The sequence below is a fragment of the Macaca nemestrina genome, chromosome 11 (genome assembly GCF_043159975.1).
Source record: "Macaca nemestrina isolate mMacNem1 chromosome 11, mMacNem.hap1, whole genome shotgun sequence".
Lineage (NCBI taxonomy): Eukaryota > Metazoa > Chordata > Mammalia > Primates > Cercopithecidae > Macaca > Macaca nemestrina.
Window position 1 is genome coordinate 74,031,029 of NC_092135.1, and position 14,749 is coordinate 74,045,777.

Genomic DNA, 14,749 nt, shown 5'->3' on the forward strand with positions numbered 1-14,749 from the left:
CCGTTTTATTAGGGACACATTAATCTATAATCAAATACACCTCATAAAATTTTTATTGAAAGGCATAATATCATTACAGAGGTCTTCCACCTGTTTTAAACAACACGACAAGCTGTGAGCAAGCGTGTGTGTGGGGAGGGATGGGTGTGGGTAGGAAGAGAGGCAAGGGGAGAACAGCTCCCCTAGGGCGCCAGGGGCCGCCCCCGAGGGCCCGCCTGCCTCGGGCGACACCGGCCTGGCGAGCCCTCGGCCGCTCCCTGTGCCCGGGATACGCCGCCCGGGCTCGGAAGCTGGAGAGTCATCGCCGGGGCCGGACTGCCGGACCGAGGGCTGCAAGAAGAAGCGAACAAATAGTCCCCGGCGCCTCCTCCGGCTGCGGTCGCGTCTGTGGTCCTGGCAGCACCTGGGCGGGCCAGGACGGGCCGGGCAGGGCCGAGCCGGGCACATGGACCAGGCCTGCGGGCTCTAATTGCGGCGCTTATGTTGATGATTTTTTTTTTTTTTTAATCACAGCAGCCCCCAGTTTAGCGGACTGATTTACTCCCGGTATTGGTAAATATGATCACGTGGGCCGCGCGACCAATGGTGGAGGCTGCAGCCTGCGAACTAGTCGGCGGCTCGGGCGCCGGCGGGGAGCGGCTCGGAGGCGGACAGTGTAACCTTGGGTGGGAGCGCGGGACGCCTCAAAATGTCTTCCAGTGGCACCCTCAGCAACTACTACGTGGACTCGCTTATAGGCCATGAGGGCGACGAGGTGTTCGCGGCGCGCTTCGGGCCGCCGGGGCCAGGCGCGCAGGGCCGGCCTGCAGGTGTGGCTGATAGCCCGGCCGCCGCCGCCGCCGAGTTCGCCTCGTGTAGTTTTGCCCCCAAATCGGCCGTGTTCTCTGCCTCGTGGTCCGCGGTGCCCGCCCAGCCCCCGGCGGCGGCGGCGATGAGCGGCCTTTACCACCCGTACGTTCCCCCGCCGCCCCTGGCCGCCTCTGCCTCAGAGCCCGGCCGCTACGTGCGCTCCTGGATGGAGCCGCTGCCCGGCTTCCCGGGCGGTGCGGGCAGTGGCGGTGGCGGTGGCGGTGGCGGTGGTGGTGGAGGCGGCGGCCCGGGCCCCGGTCCCAGCCCTGGCCCCAGCGGCCCAGCCAACGGGCGCCACTACGGGATTAAGCCTGAAACCCGAGCAGCCCCGGCGCCCGCCACGGCCGCCTCCACCACCTCCTCCTCCACTTCCTTATCCTCCTCCTCCAAACGGACTGAGTGCTCCGCGGCCCGGGAGTCCCAGGGGAGCAGCGGCCCCGAGTTCTCTTGCAACTCGTTCCTGCGGGACAAGGCGGCAGCGGCGACGGGGGGAACCGGGCCTGGGGCAGGGATTGGGGCCGCGACTGGGACGGGCGGCTCGTCAGAGCCCTCAGCTTGCAGCGACCACCCGAGTCCGGGCTGTCCGCTGAAGGAGGAGGAGAAGCAGCATTCGCAGCCGCAGCAACAGCAACTTGACCCAAGTAAGTGCAAAAGAAATTGCCCCCTGATTTATTGCTGAAACCTGTAAGGCTCGAATGTGCAAAACTGATAGTTTTACTAACCTATAAAAACGTCTAGACGCCTACCCAAGCCTAGGCGAGCAACATACATCCATAAAAAGAGCTTCCCATAACCACCTACCCTGGGCGCTCGGTTTGTACGGTAAACAGAGCGCTGGCATTAAGGCTTTTTATGATAATTCCCCCCAAGTTGTGAAAAGCGACCATCCTTGGTGAAATTAATTTAATGACCTCTCTTCCCCACCCTGTCATCTCTCCCTGCCTCCCCTCCGCCCATCTCTACCCGTCTCCAAACCCCCCTCTTTGTAGACAACCCCGCAGCGAACTGGATCCACGCTCGCTCCACCCGGAAAAAGCGCTGTCCCTACACCAAATACCAGACGCTTGAGCTGGAGAAAGAATTCCTCTTCAACATGTACCTCACCCGGGACCGGCGTTACGAGGTGGCCAGGATTCTCAACCTAACAGAGAGACAGGTCAAAATCTGGTTTCAGAACCGTAGGATGAAAATGAAAAAGATGAGCAAGGAGAAATGCCCCAAAGGAGACTGACCCGGCGCGGTGCTGGCGGGAGCGCTCAAGGGCAGCGGTTTTTGTTGTTTTTTTTCCTTTGTGGGTGCTTGGTGCTTGATTTCCAGAAACTCTCCAGCGACTTGGACTTTTTTTTTTCTTTTTTAGATAGAAGTGACTGTGTGGTTGGTCTCTGTGAGGTATTTGGGGGACTCTGTATTTGCTCGTTTATGTGTTGGAAAAACCAAGTGGCTTTGGGGTTTCGCCCTATCCCACTCCCTTTCCTGCTCCATTGGTTCCTTAGGAAATGCTATATTTTGTGAGTGCACGCTGGCTTGGGGGGCCCTCTCTTGTGTAAATGTCCCCCATGTTTCTGAAAAGTGCTGTAGTTTAGTCCCCTCACCCCTAGTGCTGCCCAAACAGGGGCCAAATGCGCCCTAATTCCAAGAATGAAGGCCGAGCGACAACAGTGCGGACACGCCGGCTGCTAGCCCACGCTGAAGCCCGGCCGGGTTGCCCACCAGTTGCGAAAGCCCCCTTTCCTCAGGGAGCCCGCGGGACCTCGGTGGAGATCTCCAGTGAGGCCTAGAAAGGAGCCCAGGGCCTCGGGCGGGTTGGGGTTTGTCCTCAGTGCATTGGACCCGCTACTCTTTCCCCCGAAGGCTGGGCTCGCGTGGGCGGCCATGGATGGTGGCCGTCCCGGTTCCTGCCCGAGGACCAGTTGTAAATGTTACTGCTTCCTACTAATAAATGCTGACCTGATCAAATGGAGCCCAGACGCTGGCCCTAAACGTTGTGTGCCTGCTTTTTCTGTCTCTCTGCAAAATTTCACACTCGGAATATTTCTCCTCTACCCCTGGGAGGGAGACACTGTTAAAAATTCAGGGCCCTTCCACCTGACAGATCTCTCTGATGTGTCTCTGCCTTCTCTGCCTCACATCCCTTTGTGCAGGCAGATGCGGCAGCACAGACCCTGGGGGGGGGACATTGGTGACTCCCCAAACCTGGTTCAAGCTCCTCCATGAACTCTGTGCTTGGGCCCAGTGTTAGCTTTGCAGCAGCGCCCAGAGGAGCCAGCAGGCCCCAGAAGCGAGGCACTTTCAGGCTAGGGCTTGGGTACACAGCACTCTAACCTTCCCTGGGCTCTTGGAGCCCCAGATGCCAAACCCCTCTCCAAACAAGGGAAAGGCCAACTCTGCACTCTGGAGCAACTGTCCGAGCTCGGGGGGGGGGGGGGGGGGGGCTGACTGGGTCCGGGAGGTCCCAGCCAGTCAGTCTGTAAGCTTCTGCCCCTCCCACCAAAGCCCCAAAGTGACCTTAGCGATCAAAATGGTCAAGGCTTTCCTCCCCAGCCACCTCCATTTAACCGCCCCCTTCCCCCCACCCAGCTTCTGTGTATGTTTAGCCCCCAGCTTGGCCCTCTGAGGGCTACATTCAGGGGCTAAAATGAAGGTCATTGTAAGTGAGGGTTCGGGTGAGCACAGCCTTTGCAGGCCGAAGAGGCACCACCACCAGGTGGCCTGAGCTGGGTGGAAGGTGAGGGCAGTGGCAGAGATCTTGGGGGATCCCAATGAAAGAGGAGACTCGAAGAAAAAGCAGAGGGGGCTGGGAGGGAAAGCCAAGGAAGGCTCAGATCTGGCAGAAGGTGCTGCGTACCCCTGCCCCTGTGGCCAGCTCGGTACCTAGGGCTCTTTGAAAACAGGAAGAGCCAAGGTGTCATAAAGCCATCTAGCCGGCCAGACGTCTGGAGGTAATGAGTTTACGACAGGCCCGGCGCTTTGCTTTGAAACCATCTCATTTTGATGTTTGTGTTTGTGGAAGGAAAGGAAAAATGCAGACAAAACTAGGTCTTAAAATCTAGACAATAAAATATAAACAAGACTGCGTTGGACCAAGAAGGCAGGGGCATAGGAGCCCCCAGGTGAGGTGTGAGCACCTAGGAAATAAACATGAAAGAGGAAGGAAGAGGTGAATGAATTTCTGATTTTTGAAATGAATTGGATATTGGAAGTAGCCTAAGGCAATGGCATTTTATAATATTTTGACTATGACCACGGTTTAGCTGGTTCTTTAGAAATAAACAAAAATATTGGCCTGTTATCTGTGGGTAGGGCGGTTACTGAGCTTAGGTCATTTACCCAGTTGAGAGTCTCCCAGAAGTGTCGTTGGTGGGAAAAGATGAAGTTAGATGCCTATTCACAAGAATTTCTGACCCTCCACTCCAAACTTTGAAGCAAAATATTGTTTGAATTTATGTGTATTCACTTATTTAGAAATACAATTGTTACACCTAAACGGGAGAAAAGCAGTTTTGAAGATGAGTAAAAAGATTAATCTAACAGGAAACACTTAAGCCAATTGAATAATCATTGCTTTAAAAAAAAATTCTAGTGGAATGCTTAGTTCAATGACTTTTGATAAATATTTTTAAAATCCCATTTACTGTCCATAGAAATTCAAACGAACCCAAGCCCAAAGGGACTTTCCAGACAGCCACTCAGAGATCCAGCAAAAAGCTTTTGATTTGGCTTCGATTCCCCAAAATTGCCACCTAAGTGGGCCCAAAGCATTACAGTGTTAAAATAGCAAATATTCATGATTTAATCCTAAAAGCAACAGCTGTAAGAGAAAAACAAAAAACATAACAATACCTGACTTCTGTAATTTCTTGGTTGCCAAAGTGTCTGGTTCCTCTGGAAAAGAAAAAGCCTCTTGGCAGTTGATATTTAGAAAGTTGAAGGTTTTGTTAAATCTAGCCTGTCGCTATAATTGTTTTAAAAGGCACAGCTGGGCGGTTACAGCATGGGGACTTTTGGTGTCTGGCAAAAGAAGGGCTGGAAGCTTTTGGAAAAGACACTACTGGAAGCTGTTGGGAGCACTGATTAGAATATTCTAGGCATACAGGAGCTCCTGCTTGCTGCTCTTGAGTTGTTGACAATCACAGGAATGAAGCATTATTAGTGTCAGCTGTCCAAGCCCCAAACTAAAGAACGAGATTAGAATTGGTTTGAGATGAATAAAAGGAAGTTAAATTCAACGGACTGGAGGTGGCATTTGGCCACTAGAGAGCGCTGTTGCTCCACTTTCTGATCTCGTAAAGCTGGAATTGCTGCGGAGAAAGGTTTTGATTAAAAATATTTACAATCTTATTTTTAATCCTAAGTTAGGATAAATTTAACCAAAAACAAACAAGGTATACTATTAAGTTTTCCGGCAGTGTTTGCTGGGAATAAAATTTTGGCTCGGTCAGGGCTTCAGAAAATTTGGAGTATGGCACAGCTGAAAATAAACATTATGATAAATGAATGTGTTATATCAAAACAGAAACCTGTAAAAGGCATAGATCTTTGCTTACCAAGTTAATCGCGCTCTTTTTCTACTCATATTATAAACGGAATGCTTAAATAAATGTTAAAAACTGTTCTGTCCCAAGAGGAAATGTGTTGTAACGTTTTCTAAATTTGGCCTGAATAGCTATAAATGAATTTTCTAGTGTTCATTTTTCTTTTATTCCCCCGAGGAATCACACAGTTCTAGAAGATACCTGGTATTGTTGAGATCCGGGCTCTTTCATTTTTTTCCCCCATTCCATTCCAAAATCCACTCATTTATCCAGGGTTCAAACATGCGCGCGTGCGCGCGCGCACACACACACACACACACACACACACACACGCCAAACTGAAAAAAGGGGCACAATTACAAAGGTAGCTCCAAGGCTTTATTGACAATAATAATCTTTTAATTGGGCATTTGCAAGATTGAAGGACAAATCCTTAACTGTCAGAATCAATTTGTTCGCCTTCGGATTTAAAGAAAGTCATTACACTTGGCAATCACCAGCAGAAAAAAGCCCCACAAAAACAAACAAACAAACAAAAAAGACCCTTGCTCTCCACCACCCCAAGTCTGTACTCCTTACTAATTTAAAAATTAAATAAAGCACGCCTTTATCATCTCCAGGTTCATTAACGATTCCTTTACCTTTCAGTCATTCCCAGTAGAAATAATTGAGTCAGACATTATCACCTTGCTATGTCAGTCTATCTCGATCTCATTTTCTTCATTTGTAAAAATGATATTTCAGTCCACCCGGACACAAGTCAGGATCGCGCTCGCAGGCTGGGCCAACCCACAAGGAGCAAGGGGGAGCTGAAATCACTCGCCAGCCTGCGGCATCTCTGAGGCCGTCTGGGGCTTTCGGAAATTTGCATTTGGTGTGGAAAGCCGGCGTGGTGCGTTTAGCTTGAGCAGGGGCGCCTTGGAGGTCTGTTTCCAAGGCTGTGGGCCTGGCGCCCTCACGATATTGTACCTATCCCGAAGGAAACGTGGCTCCGTCACCCAAAGAACCCACGAAAAAGGCCGAGCAGGAGGGGAAAACACACACATAACAGAGAACCATTGCATTTATTGGACATTGAAACGGGAGCAGAGAGGGAAGGGAAGTGTGTGGGGAGGCGGCTGGTGGGTAGGGTAAAGCCAGACAGCTTTGGAGAGAGCTGCTAAAATCAGGAATATTTTGTCGATTCACACTCGACTGGGCCACATGACTCGGGCTACTTTTCTTCATCTCTGCTCACAAACTAGCCTGAGCCTTCCCTTTCTCTGCTTTGGGAAAAATTCGTAACTTTGAGGCCTGCGGCTCTCTCGGCAGTAATTTCACAGGCTTGGCGGAGGAACTAGGATCATTAGCAGAAGATGGGCCGCCTGCAGCTGCCTGGAACCGGCGCGATCTGAACGCCGGCCGGGAGGCTCCTGGGGGTATCTCGCTGGCGTCTGCCCCCAGCGCTCCTCCGGGAACCGCAGCCGGCCCTGGTTCGCTGCGCGCCAGGGCCGAGACCCGGGAGCCGCGTCCTGCCCGAGGAAATGTCACCCTCCCCAGCGCGAGCCCTTTTTCCCGCCTCAGAATGTTTGTCCGCTCTTCTATTTACTCGCTCAGCAAGCCTAATGCCCCCTCCTGCATTCTTCAGCCTCCCCCTGCGCCCATTGCTGACGTCTATCAAGGGTGAAATGATGGAAACTATATTCATGGGCATGATTTCCATTAAATATCAATTAACCTGAGAGCCTCGGCCAGGCTTGCGGTACGTCAAGGGTAAATGTACATCTCATTTCCACAGGGCCCACTCGGCTGGAAAAGAAGGGCTTTGATTTGCTTTGATAACGCCAGGATCTGGGGCCACACTCGCGGCTTTTAATCAAATCACTTTGATATGCCCCAAGTCAAATGCACGGTCTGTTCCTTCAACACCTCTTGTCCACGTTCCCTGGGCTGCACCCAAGTGTCAAGAGCTGCAAAAGCCACGGGCAACCTCTGCTGGGCTAAACCCAGGGGCTCGGGGAGGGAGTCATTTGCTCCGCAGCCTCCTGGGAGTGGCCTCCTTGCCTCCCCCAAGTCTAAGGCTCCGCTGCAGCCCCTCCCTGCCGGTTGCGGCCCGCGTTCCCGCGGCCCCGGGGCACACAGAGCCCTTGGCAGTGCGTCTTTATGGGCCCCCTTTAAGGCCGGCGGAGGCATCTCGGGCCGGGCGCGGCGCTCCGTCCGTCGGGAGTAGTGGTTGAACTGCGCGCGGATCCCTCCGCGGGGCTCCTGGCCCCCGTCACGCTGCCTCTCCGTGCACTGCTGTGGTGCGAAAATGCCTCGTCGGTGCGCACCGGGGCGGCAGCCTCGGCGGCGGGGGCGAGAGCGGCGGGAGGGGGGCCCGGGGGGGGCGCGGTAAGAGGTGGCGGCGGACACAGGGTGTTTTTTTTTTCTTTTCTCTCCAGAGCGGGGGTTTGTAAACCGAGGCCAGAGTGTCCCCGTGGGCCGGGCGCACTTTTTTCTTGTCCGGGTGCGCTCAGGCACTTTTGGTGCCTGAGAGGAAACAGTGGAGGCAGCGGGGCAGGTCGCCCGGGGCGTCGGCGATTATATTGCGGCCGAGCCGGGGCGCGCCGGGAAAGGCCGGGAGGGCGGCGGCGCGCGGGGGTTGGGCGAGGCCTTGCGACCCGCGAGGGAGGCGGCGCGAAGCCGAGTCTGGGGCGCAAGAGCCGGGCATGAGCGCCCAGTAGCTGAGCGCCCGCGGCTGCCCGGCCTCAGAAGCGACGGTCGAGCGCGGGCGGGCGGCAGCAGCGACGTAGCCCGGCGGCCCTGGCGGCGTGAGCAGCCGCCCCAGAGGCCCCCGCGGCAGTGCGGCCGAGTCGAGGCTCGCTCCCTGCCTGCTTGGCGCCGCCCGCCTGTCCCGGGCCGCCGCCGCTGCCGCCCCAATGAGTTCGTACTTCGTGAACCCGTTGTACTCCAAGTACAAGGCGGCCGCGGCGGCGGCGGCGGCGGCGGCGGCGGGCGAGGCCATCAATCCCACTTACTACGACTGTCACTTCGCGCCCGAGGTCGGCGGCCGTCATGCCGCCGCCGCAGCAGCCCTGCAGCTCTATGGCAACAGCGCAGCTGGCTTCCCGCACGCGCACCCGCAGGCGCACGCGCACCCGCACCCGTCCCCGCCGCCCTCCGGGCCGGGGTGCGGCGGTGGGGGCGGCCCGGGCCAGGACTACTTCCACCCCGGCGGGGGCAGCCCGGCCGCTGCCTACCAGGCTGCCCCCCCTCCTCCTCCGCATCCTCCGCCTCCACCGCCGCCTCCCCCCTGCGGCGGGATTGCCTGTCACGGGGAGCCCGCGAAGTTTTACGGATACGATAACTTACAGAGACAGCCGATTTTTACGACCCAGCAAGAGGCCGAGCTGGTACAATATCCTGACTGTAAATCGTCCAGTGGTAATATTGGCGAGGACCCAGACCACTTAAATCAGAGCTCGTCTCCTTCTCAAATGTTTCCGTGGATGAGACCACAAGGTTGGGATGCATTTTTTTTTTTTTTTTAAGAGGGGAGAGGGGGAGAAATCTGCTTTCATCTCACGGTCTGGCTTTAAAACTCCCCTTCCCTCTCCCCCTCCTTTTCCTTCTTGTGTAGCCACAGTGGCTCTTATTCATAAAGTAATACAAACCTTTTTTTTTTTTTTTAAAGTAGAAACCATGTAAAGATGATGGGGACAGAATAATTGTGAAGACCTTCTCTCTGCCTCTCTTGCCTGCACACCCTATATATATTTGAGCTAAAAAGCGCTGTGTATATTTCACCCCGTAGGCCCCGTTCCACAAACCTCCAGCAACATGCAGAGGTACCATAACATTTTTAAAACGTTTATTCCTCCCCTCCCCTTTTTTTTTTGTTTTAATCAGCAGCTCCTGGTAGACGAAGAGGAAGACAAACCTACAGTCGCTTCCAAACTCTAGAGTTGGAAAAGGAATTTCTTTTTAACCCCTATCTGACCAGAAAAAGAAGAATCGAGGTTTCCCACGCCCTAGCCCTCACCGAGAGACAGGTAAAAATCTGGTTCCAAAACAGGAGAATGAAATGGAAAAAGGAAAACAACAAGGACAAATTTCCCGTTTCCCGGCAGGAGGTAAAGGACGGGGAAACGAAAAAGGAAGCCCAAGAGCTGGAGGAAGACAGAGCAGAAGGCCCGACAAATTAACTTCCACCTTTAAAATTTTACCACAGACTATTAAAACTAATGATCACCATATGCTGTGGACACCACCTATTTTCTTTGTTGGAAAGGACCTTACCTGTGTTTCAAGCTACCTTCATGTCACTGCTCTTGAGGCTTCTGCGCTTTGAGAGGGATTTGGGTGTTTAAAAAAGTTTCTAGTATCACATAGAAGCAGCCCTTGAGCTGTCCTATGGAAGGGTAATTTGATACTGACCTTGTAGCTATATTTTTATAATGGTTTTTAATGTCTGAGCTGGTGATTTGCCTGAACAACGTAAACTTCCTAATGATTAGCACTTAATAATTGAATATAAAATGCTTTATTAATCAAACAAGTGCACTTGAACGTTTTAATCTTTGTGGTGAGTAAATTAAAAGGAGTCTATTAATTTGTTTAAAAAATTATGTCTGCAGAATACTTTATATTATTTGATTACAATGTATTATTTATGGATTTTTTTTCTTCTTTTATAATGAATGGTTCGGGTGCGTTTTGTTTACTCCTAAAAGGTTTCTGTGCGTATTTTCTAAATGTAGTATCTCGGGGAAAAGCTGGGCTAAACATTCGAAAAGCACATATTAGCTGAAGAGTGTAATGGTATAGTCCAGCTCTGCAGCTTCCTTAAACTTAAGGAAAAGATTGGGCCAGTGACAAGAGTTTAAAGGCAATGTCCAAGTTGACAATTATTTTTCTATAGTCCATACAAATTAAATAATCTGGCAACTCTGGCAAATCGCCTTGTAAAATGCGTCTCATTTTTTAACTTGCTTTCGTTTTGAATCGCCCCTGTAATCGCCTGAAATCGCTAGTTCTTTATGCAGTGGCTGCCGCTGTGTTCCGTTATTTTCAGTAGGTGCCATATTTATTTGTATTGCCTTCGTTTTGTTCGCCGCTGGTTTTAAACCAGCTTGCTGTGCGCATCTCAGACGTCTGTTGGTACGTCCTCCGCTGTTCTTCAGGAAAGCGATAGCCTTACCTATTTGAAACAAGCCCTGAAAGGAAGAGCAGAAAAACCTGAGTGTAAACAACTCCAGAATGTCGCTAGCTCCTTAATAAATAAATGAATCTCTTTCTGGAGTTAGTGTCTTTGAGCGCGGCAAATACCCCTTTTCCGTGAATCACTAACAGTCGCCTCAGAACTCACTCAAGGCTTCTGTTTAATAAGAAAGGGGTGGGGTTACACACATTCTGCGCTGTTAAAAAAAAAAAAAAAAAAAAAAGCCGCAGGGGCCCTTTCTTTTTCCAGAGAGGACTGGCTAGTCTATCTTGCTCTAAATAATCTTGCTAAGATGCTCTGAGAGCTTTGATCCTCTTAAAGGACTCAAATTGTGGGCCCAGTGGGGGACAACCCAGAGTCCATGTTACACCACAGCTTATTCCACTGAGCCAGCGTTGATGCTAGGGTTTGGCATCTGTTATTAACAAGATATCCATTTCCATTGGAGGCTGCTCCTGCAGCTGCCATTTTACAGGAGAAAGTAGGGGGAAGAGGAGTGGGAGAAAAGAGGAAAATTCAAGTAAAGTAACATTCATTCCCGAAAAAGGAAAAGCACCTTTATTAGGTAGTCATCGAAGAGCTCTCTGCTCTCTCTAACCGTGTTTATTTTCAAAGGGATACATTTTTATTTCCAGAGTTGCTTTTATTAGATAGGTAAGAAAATGGAATCTTATAGTTTTGCACCAGGGTCACCTCATCGGGTTTTGTCAGGCTGTTTGCCTGTGGCTTCACAGACCACAGAAATGTTGCCACTGGCCAGGTCAGAAGGAAAGCACCACCTGGCTTTACATGCTGGGAAGAAGTGATGGCTGTGACTTCTCCGACCTGAGCCAGGAAAGATAATTTTAAATCACAAGTGGCCCAGGACTTAAACATTTGCACTCCAAGAGACAGCTGCAAATGCCTATGCTGGATTTGAGAATGTTTTGCTCTGTGCGCTGCTTAAGACTGCTGTCGGCTGGTACAGAGTAAGGATGCCAAGGGCCAAGAGGCTGGGGAACAGCCTCCAGTGTAAACCATACAAAGACCAGTGCTGGCTGAAATCCAGCTGCCCTGGATTTAAGGGACTCAGGACTCCTTTGTATATTAGTAAAACTGGCTGTCTCCTGTTCAAGGATGCTCACAAATTCTTTTAGAACCCTGAAATAATGTTGGCAAGACTGTCAGGTGGGAGCACTGTGTATGGGTGGGTATGGAAATCAAGGAAGGAAGAGGAGGTAAAATGTCATTTCTTCAGCATTCTGTGCTGGTCTCGAAGTGTAACTTTTGGCCCCACTGGCCCCCTAAACCATAGTAAATTCATACCTCATGTACAGACAAAGACTGTTGCAATAGCTGGTGTATTTTAGAATATGAATTTGTATGTATACGTAGCTTACACGCCCAGAGTGTTAATTATACATGTAGGTAAATGTTTCCTTTTGTAGCTGGGAAAGAGCATAGATTTGTGTTCAAATAAAGACCTTGGGGAATTACACATCACACACATTCGCCACCTTCTTTCTTACACTGACTAGACATCCCCACCCCCCATCATGGTGTTTCATGCAGACAGACTGGCAGTGACTTGCGCACAAGATGCCCTTCTAATTGGCTCAAATGTTTCAACATCCAAGCATTGAGGCAACAAGCAAATATTTTTTTGCTGCAGAAATTTGCATAAACCTTCAGAGAATGCTTTGCCATCCCGGACAGTGCTTTTCAGCCCTGGACTGCAGCAGTCGGCTTAGAGAGGTCTGTAAACCATTTAGAGAAAAATAATACTCTCCAATGTTAACACTGAATGAAAGAACCAAGGCTTCTGAGTGATTTAGGCTCTCCATTTGCAATGACCAGAAACACACAAAAGAGGATGTGGGTCTCAGTGGTTTTCAGAAAAGTCAGTTCAAGGATGCCATTTTGTGAGGTTCCACAAAGCCCAGTACATCGCTTACCTCTGGGCACAAGAGGAGAAAATGCAAATATGGCTGCTTTTTCTGTGCAAAGTCTCTTTGCAGCCCTCATTCCCCAAATTGAAAAGGAGGGTCATAAAGCTCTGCTTTTATCTGGGTAAGATGGGGAGAGGATAATGAGGCAAACTGACTACTGATATTATTTCTCAGAAAACTTTGGAATTAAACAACTTCTTTGCTCAATTCCACATGTATATACCAGTATACCTGTGTGAAGTCTTCTGGGCTTGTGAGGGCCCAAAAACTTGCCCCATCTGCTTGTGTAATTTAAAATATTGTTTTATTCTGTAATACAGAAGGAAGTGCTATTTCATATCCAAGTTTCTTGTGTCCTCTGCTTCCCCAGTATTTGCTGAATCCTTGGGCATCTGGGGGTGGACAAGGGAGGAGAGAGAACATTTTAATGGGCCCTGGCTGCTGCTGTGGTTCCTTCCAGCAAAGTTAGGGCCCACTGGCTTTTTTCTAGAAAGAATATGACTTTTGCTGACAGATGGCAGCAAAAGTCCTTTAATCAAAAACATCCAAGGTCATCAGAACTTTTTCAAGGGATAACAAATGGCCTGCTCCAGAGGGTGCTGTGCTGCTTCCTGCTTCAGTACACATCCACTTAGGTACTTACTGGGTGTGAAGATGTTAATAGCAGAGAACGTACACACAGATATCCAATGCAAATATTTGTAACATAGTATTGGAAGTTTAAAGACACTGTCTTTAAAAGGATGGGGGGTGGTGTTACCGCTTTCAGGAAGGTTCTGAAGGCTGCATGGCTATACCCATGAGGGGAATGCTGGAGGCCAGCCAAGGACATTTACTTTCGGGAGATCACCAGAGCAGTTCCTGTGAAAAATATAAAGGGAATGTGACGCCGGCCTTTGAGGAAAAGGAATTATTCTTTTTTCTAGGCTGATCTGAGGAAGTCACTCTTTTCCTGAACAAATGTCTTTTCAGTATTGCGTTGAACACATTTTTCAATTGGGAAATATTTGGGGGCAAGAGGAGAGGGGAGAACTAGAATTAAACTCCATAAAAATGAAAATTGCTCTTAGTGGGGGACGTAGAGCAAGGAGTTTCAGAAGGGATCCAGGAACCATAACCCTGTCTGTCCAGAAAGATGTTTCTGTGGAGAAAGATCAGGTGATGGACTTTCAAACGGGTGTTTCGGAGAGGTTGACAAGTACCTAAAACCATTTCCAGCCTTTAGGCTGGTTGGTGATTATCCTACTGCAGAACCTCCCGGGAATGGGAGGGACCCCAATTTACGATGGAGCGGTGTGGGGGGGGGGGGCACACTTCCTTGGCCTGCAGAGCCCGCATTTTCTTCCCAAGATAACTGGGACTGGCTTGCAAGGAGATGAGTGGGAGGAGGGGAAACCGAAAGTGGTTGGCTGCCTTTGGGGACAGGCCTTTTCCTGAGGGGAGAGGAGGAGAAGCCAAGTGACTGGCACAGGGTGAGAGATGGGGGGAGGTTGCTGTGGGGATCGCTTCCCCAGAGCGTGAGCAGTACATTGAGTTCATTTCCCTCCTTCACAATGGCCAACTGCGCAGAGGTTTTGAGCCAAACCAAAGAACGAACACACACACACACACACACACACACACACACACACATCCTAGAAAAAGAGAGAAACAGAGGTGGGGGTGAGGGAAGGAAGAACCACGAAGGGAAGAAAAAAGGGAAAGGTGAAGAGGGACAGAGAAAGAAAGAGGAGGGAGGAAGGAGAGAGAATGGGGAGAGAGGAGTAGGAGAAGGAAGAGAGGAGGCGGGGGAGAGAGAAAGCAGAAGAGGAAAAAACATGGCGCTTGCGAGCTGTATGTGCAAAATCCGCAAGGAATTGCAGTAAATTCCTTTTTGTTTGAAGAAAATTTACAACTTGGTAATAGACCTTTTTATGACCTATTTGCGGTCGTCATTGGCTGCGGCTGGTCATGTGCAGGCGCCGCTCGCCTTCACGGCCTTTTTCCTGATTTCCCAGGCGAATTTCCCCCCGCATTCTGCTTTCCCAGAGCCTCACCCCCTCTTTTTCTAACCTTTGTCTCTGCAGAGGTGGGCTTCAGTCGCCGGCTGCGGGATTGCGGAGTCTGCCGCGGCCTCGGCTCCCGCCCGGCGCCCGGCCTGGTCCCACCGCCGCTCACTCGGTCCGCACAGCCGCCACCTCCGGAGCTGGTGGGGAGCCCGGCGAGGGAGGGCCTGGAAGGGGCCTTGGGCGCCAAGCCCCCCGCCGGCGCGGACACCGCCT

At 51.0% G+C, this 14,749-nt stretch overlaps 2 protein-coding genes and 1 long non-coding RNA gene across 4 annotated transcripts; 2 read left to right on the forward strand and 1 right to left on the reverse strand.

Moving 5' to 3' along the window:
* Window positions 1-289: 289 nt before the first annotated feature.
* On the forward strand, window positions 290-2,829 carry LOC105483189 (homeobox D9). The gene is made up of 2 exons (XM_011743889.3): window positions 290-1,490; window positions 1,839-2,829. The coding sequence occupies exons 1-2, from the start codon at window positions 689-691 to the stop codon at window positions 2,078-2,080; spliced, it is 1,044 nt and encodes a 347-aa protein (XP_011742191.1). The 5' UTR covers window positions 290-688; the 3' UTR covers window positions 2,081-2,829.
* A 4,335-nt stretch (window positions 2,830-7,164) lies between these two features.
* On the forward strand, window positions 7,165-10,632 carry LOC139357153 (homeobox D8). Of its 2 annotated transcripts, none has more exons than XM_071072978.1 (2): window positions 7,165-8,861; window positions 9,252-10,632. In XM_071072978.1, exons 1-2 carry the CDS (start codon window positions 8,279-8,281, stop codon window positions 9,542-9,544), a joined length of 876 nt encoding a protein of 291 aa, XP_070929079.1. In that variant the 5' UTR covers window positions 7,165-8,278; the 3' UTR covers window positions 9,545-10,632. The 2 variants fall into 2 exon arrangements, with proteins under 2 accessions (XP_070929079.1, XP_070929078.1); XM_071072977.1 differs by having other exon boundaries at window positions 7,166-8,861; window positions 9,249-10,632.
* A 186-nt stretch (window positions 10,633-10,818) lies between these two features.
* On the reverse strand, window positions 10,819-14,707 carry LOC139357155 (uncharacterized). Its single transcript, XR_011609885.1, has 3 exons — window positions 14,541-14,707; window positions 13,249-13,349; window positions 10,819-12,880 (listed from the first exon to the last, which is right to left on the reverse strand). It is a non-coding gene; the product is annotated as an uncharacterized lncRNA (long non-coding RNA).
* Between the last annotated feature and the right edge of the window lie 42 nt (window positions 14,708-14,749).

What these genes read in the sequence shown, in the direction of transcription:
- LOC105483189 (XM_011743889.3), top strand. Translation starts at nt 689, where the DNA reads ATGTCTTCCAGTGGCACCCTCAGCAACTACTACGTGGACTCGCTTATA. An exon ending in GCAACAGCAACTTGACCCAA is followed by an intron (nt 1,491 to 1,838) that starts GTAAGTGCAAAA and finishes CCCTCTTTGTAG; the next exon opens with ACAACCCCGCAGCGAACTGG.
- LOC139357153 (XM_071072977.1), top strand. Translation starts at nt 8,279, where the DNA reads ATGAGTTCGTACTTCGTGAACCCGTTGTACTCCAAGTACAAGGCGGCC. An exon ending in TCCGTGGATGAGACCACAAG is followed by an intron (nt 8,862 to 9,248) that starts GTTGGGATGCAT and finishes TGTTTTAATCAG; the next exon opens with CAGCTCCTGGTAGACGAAGA.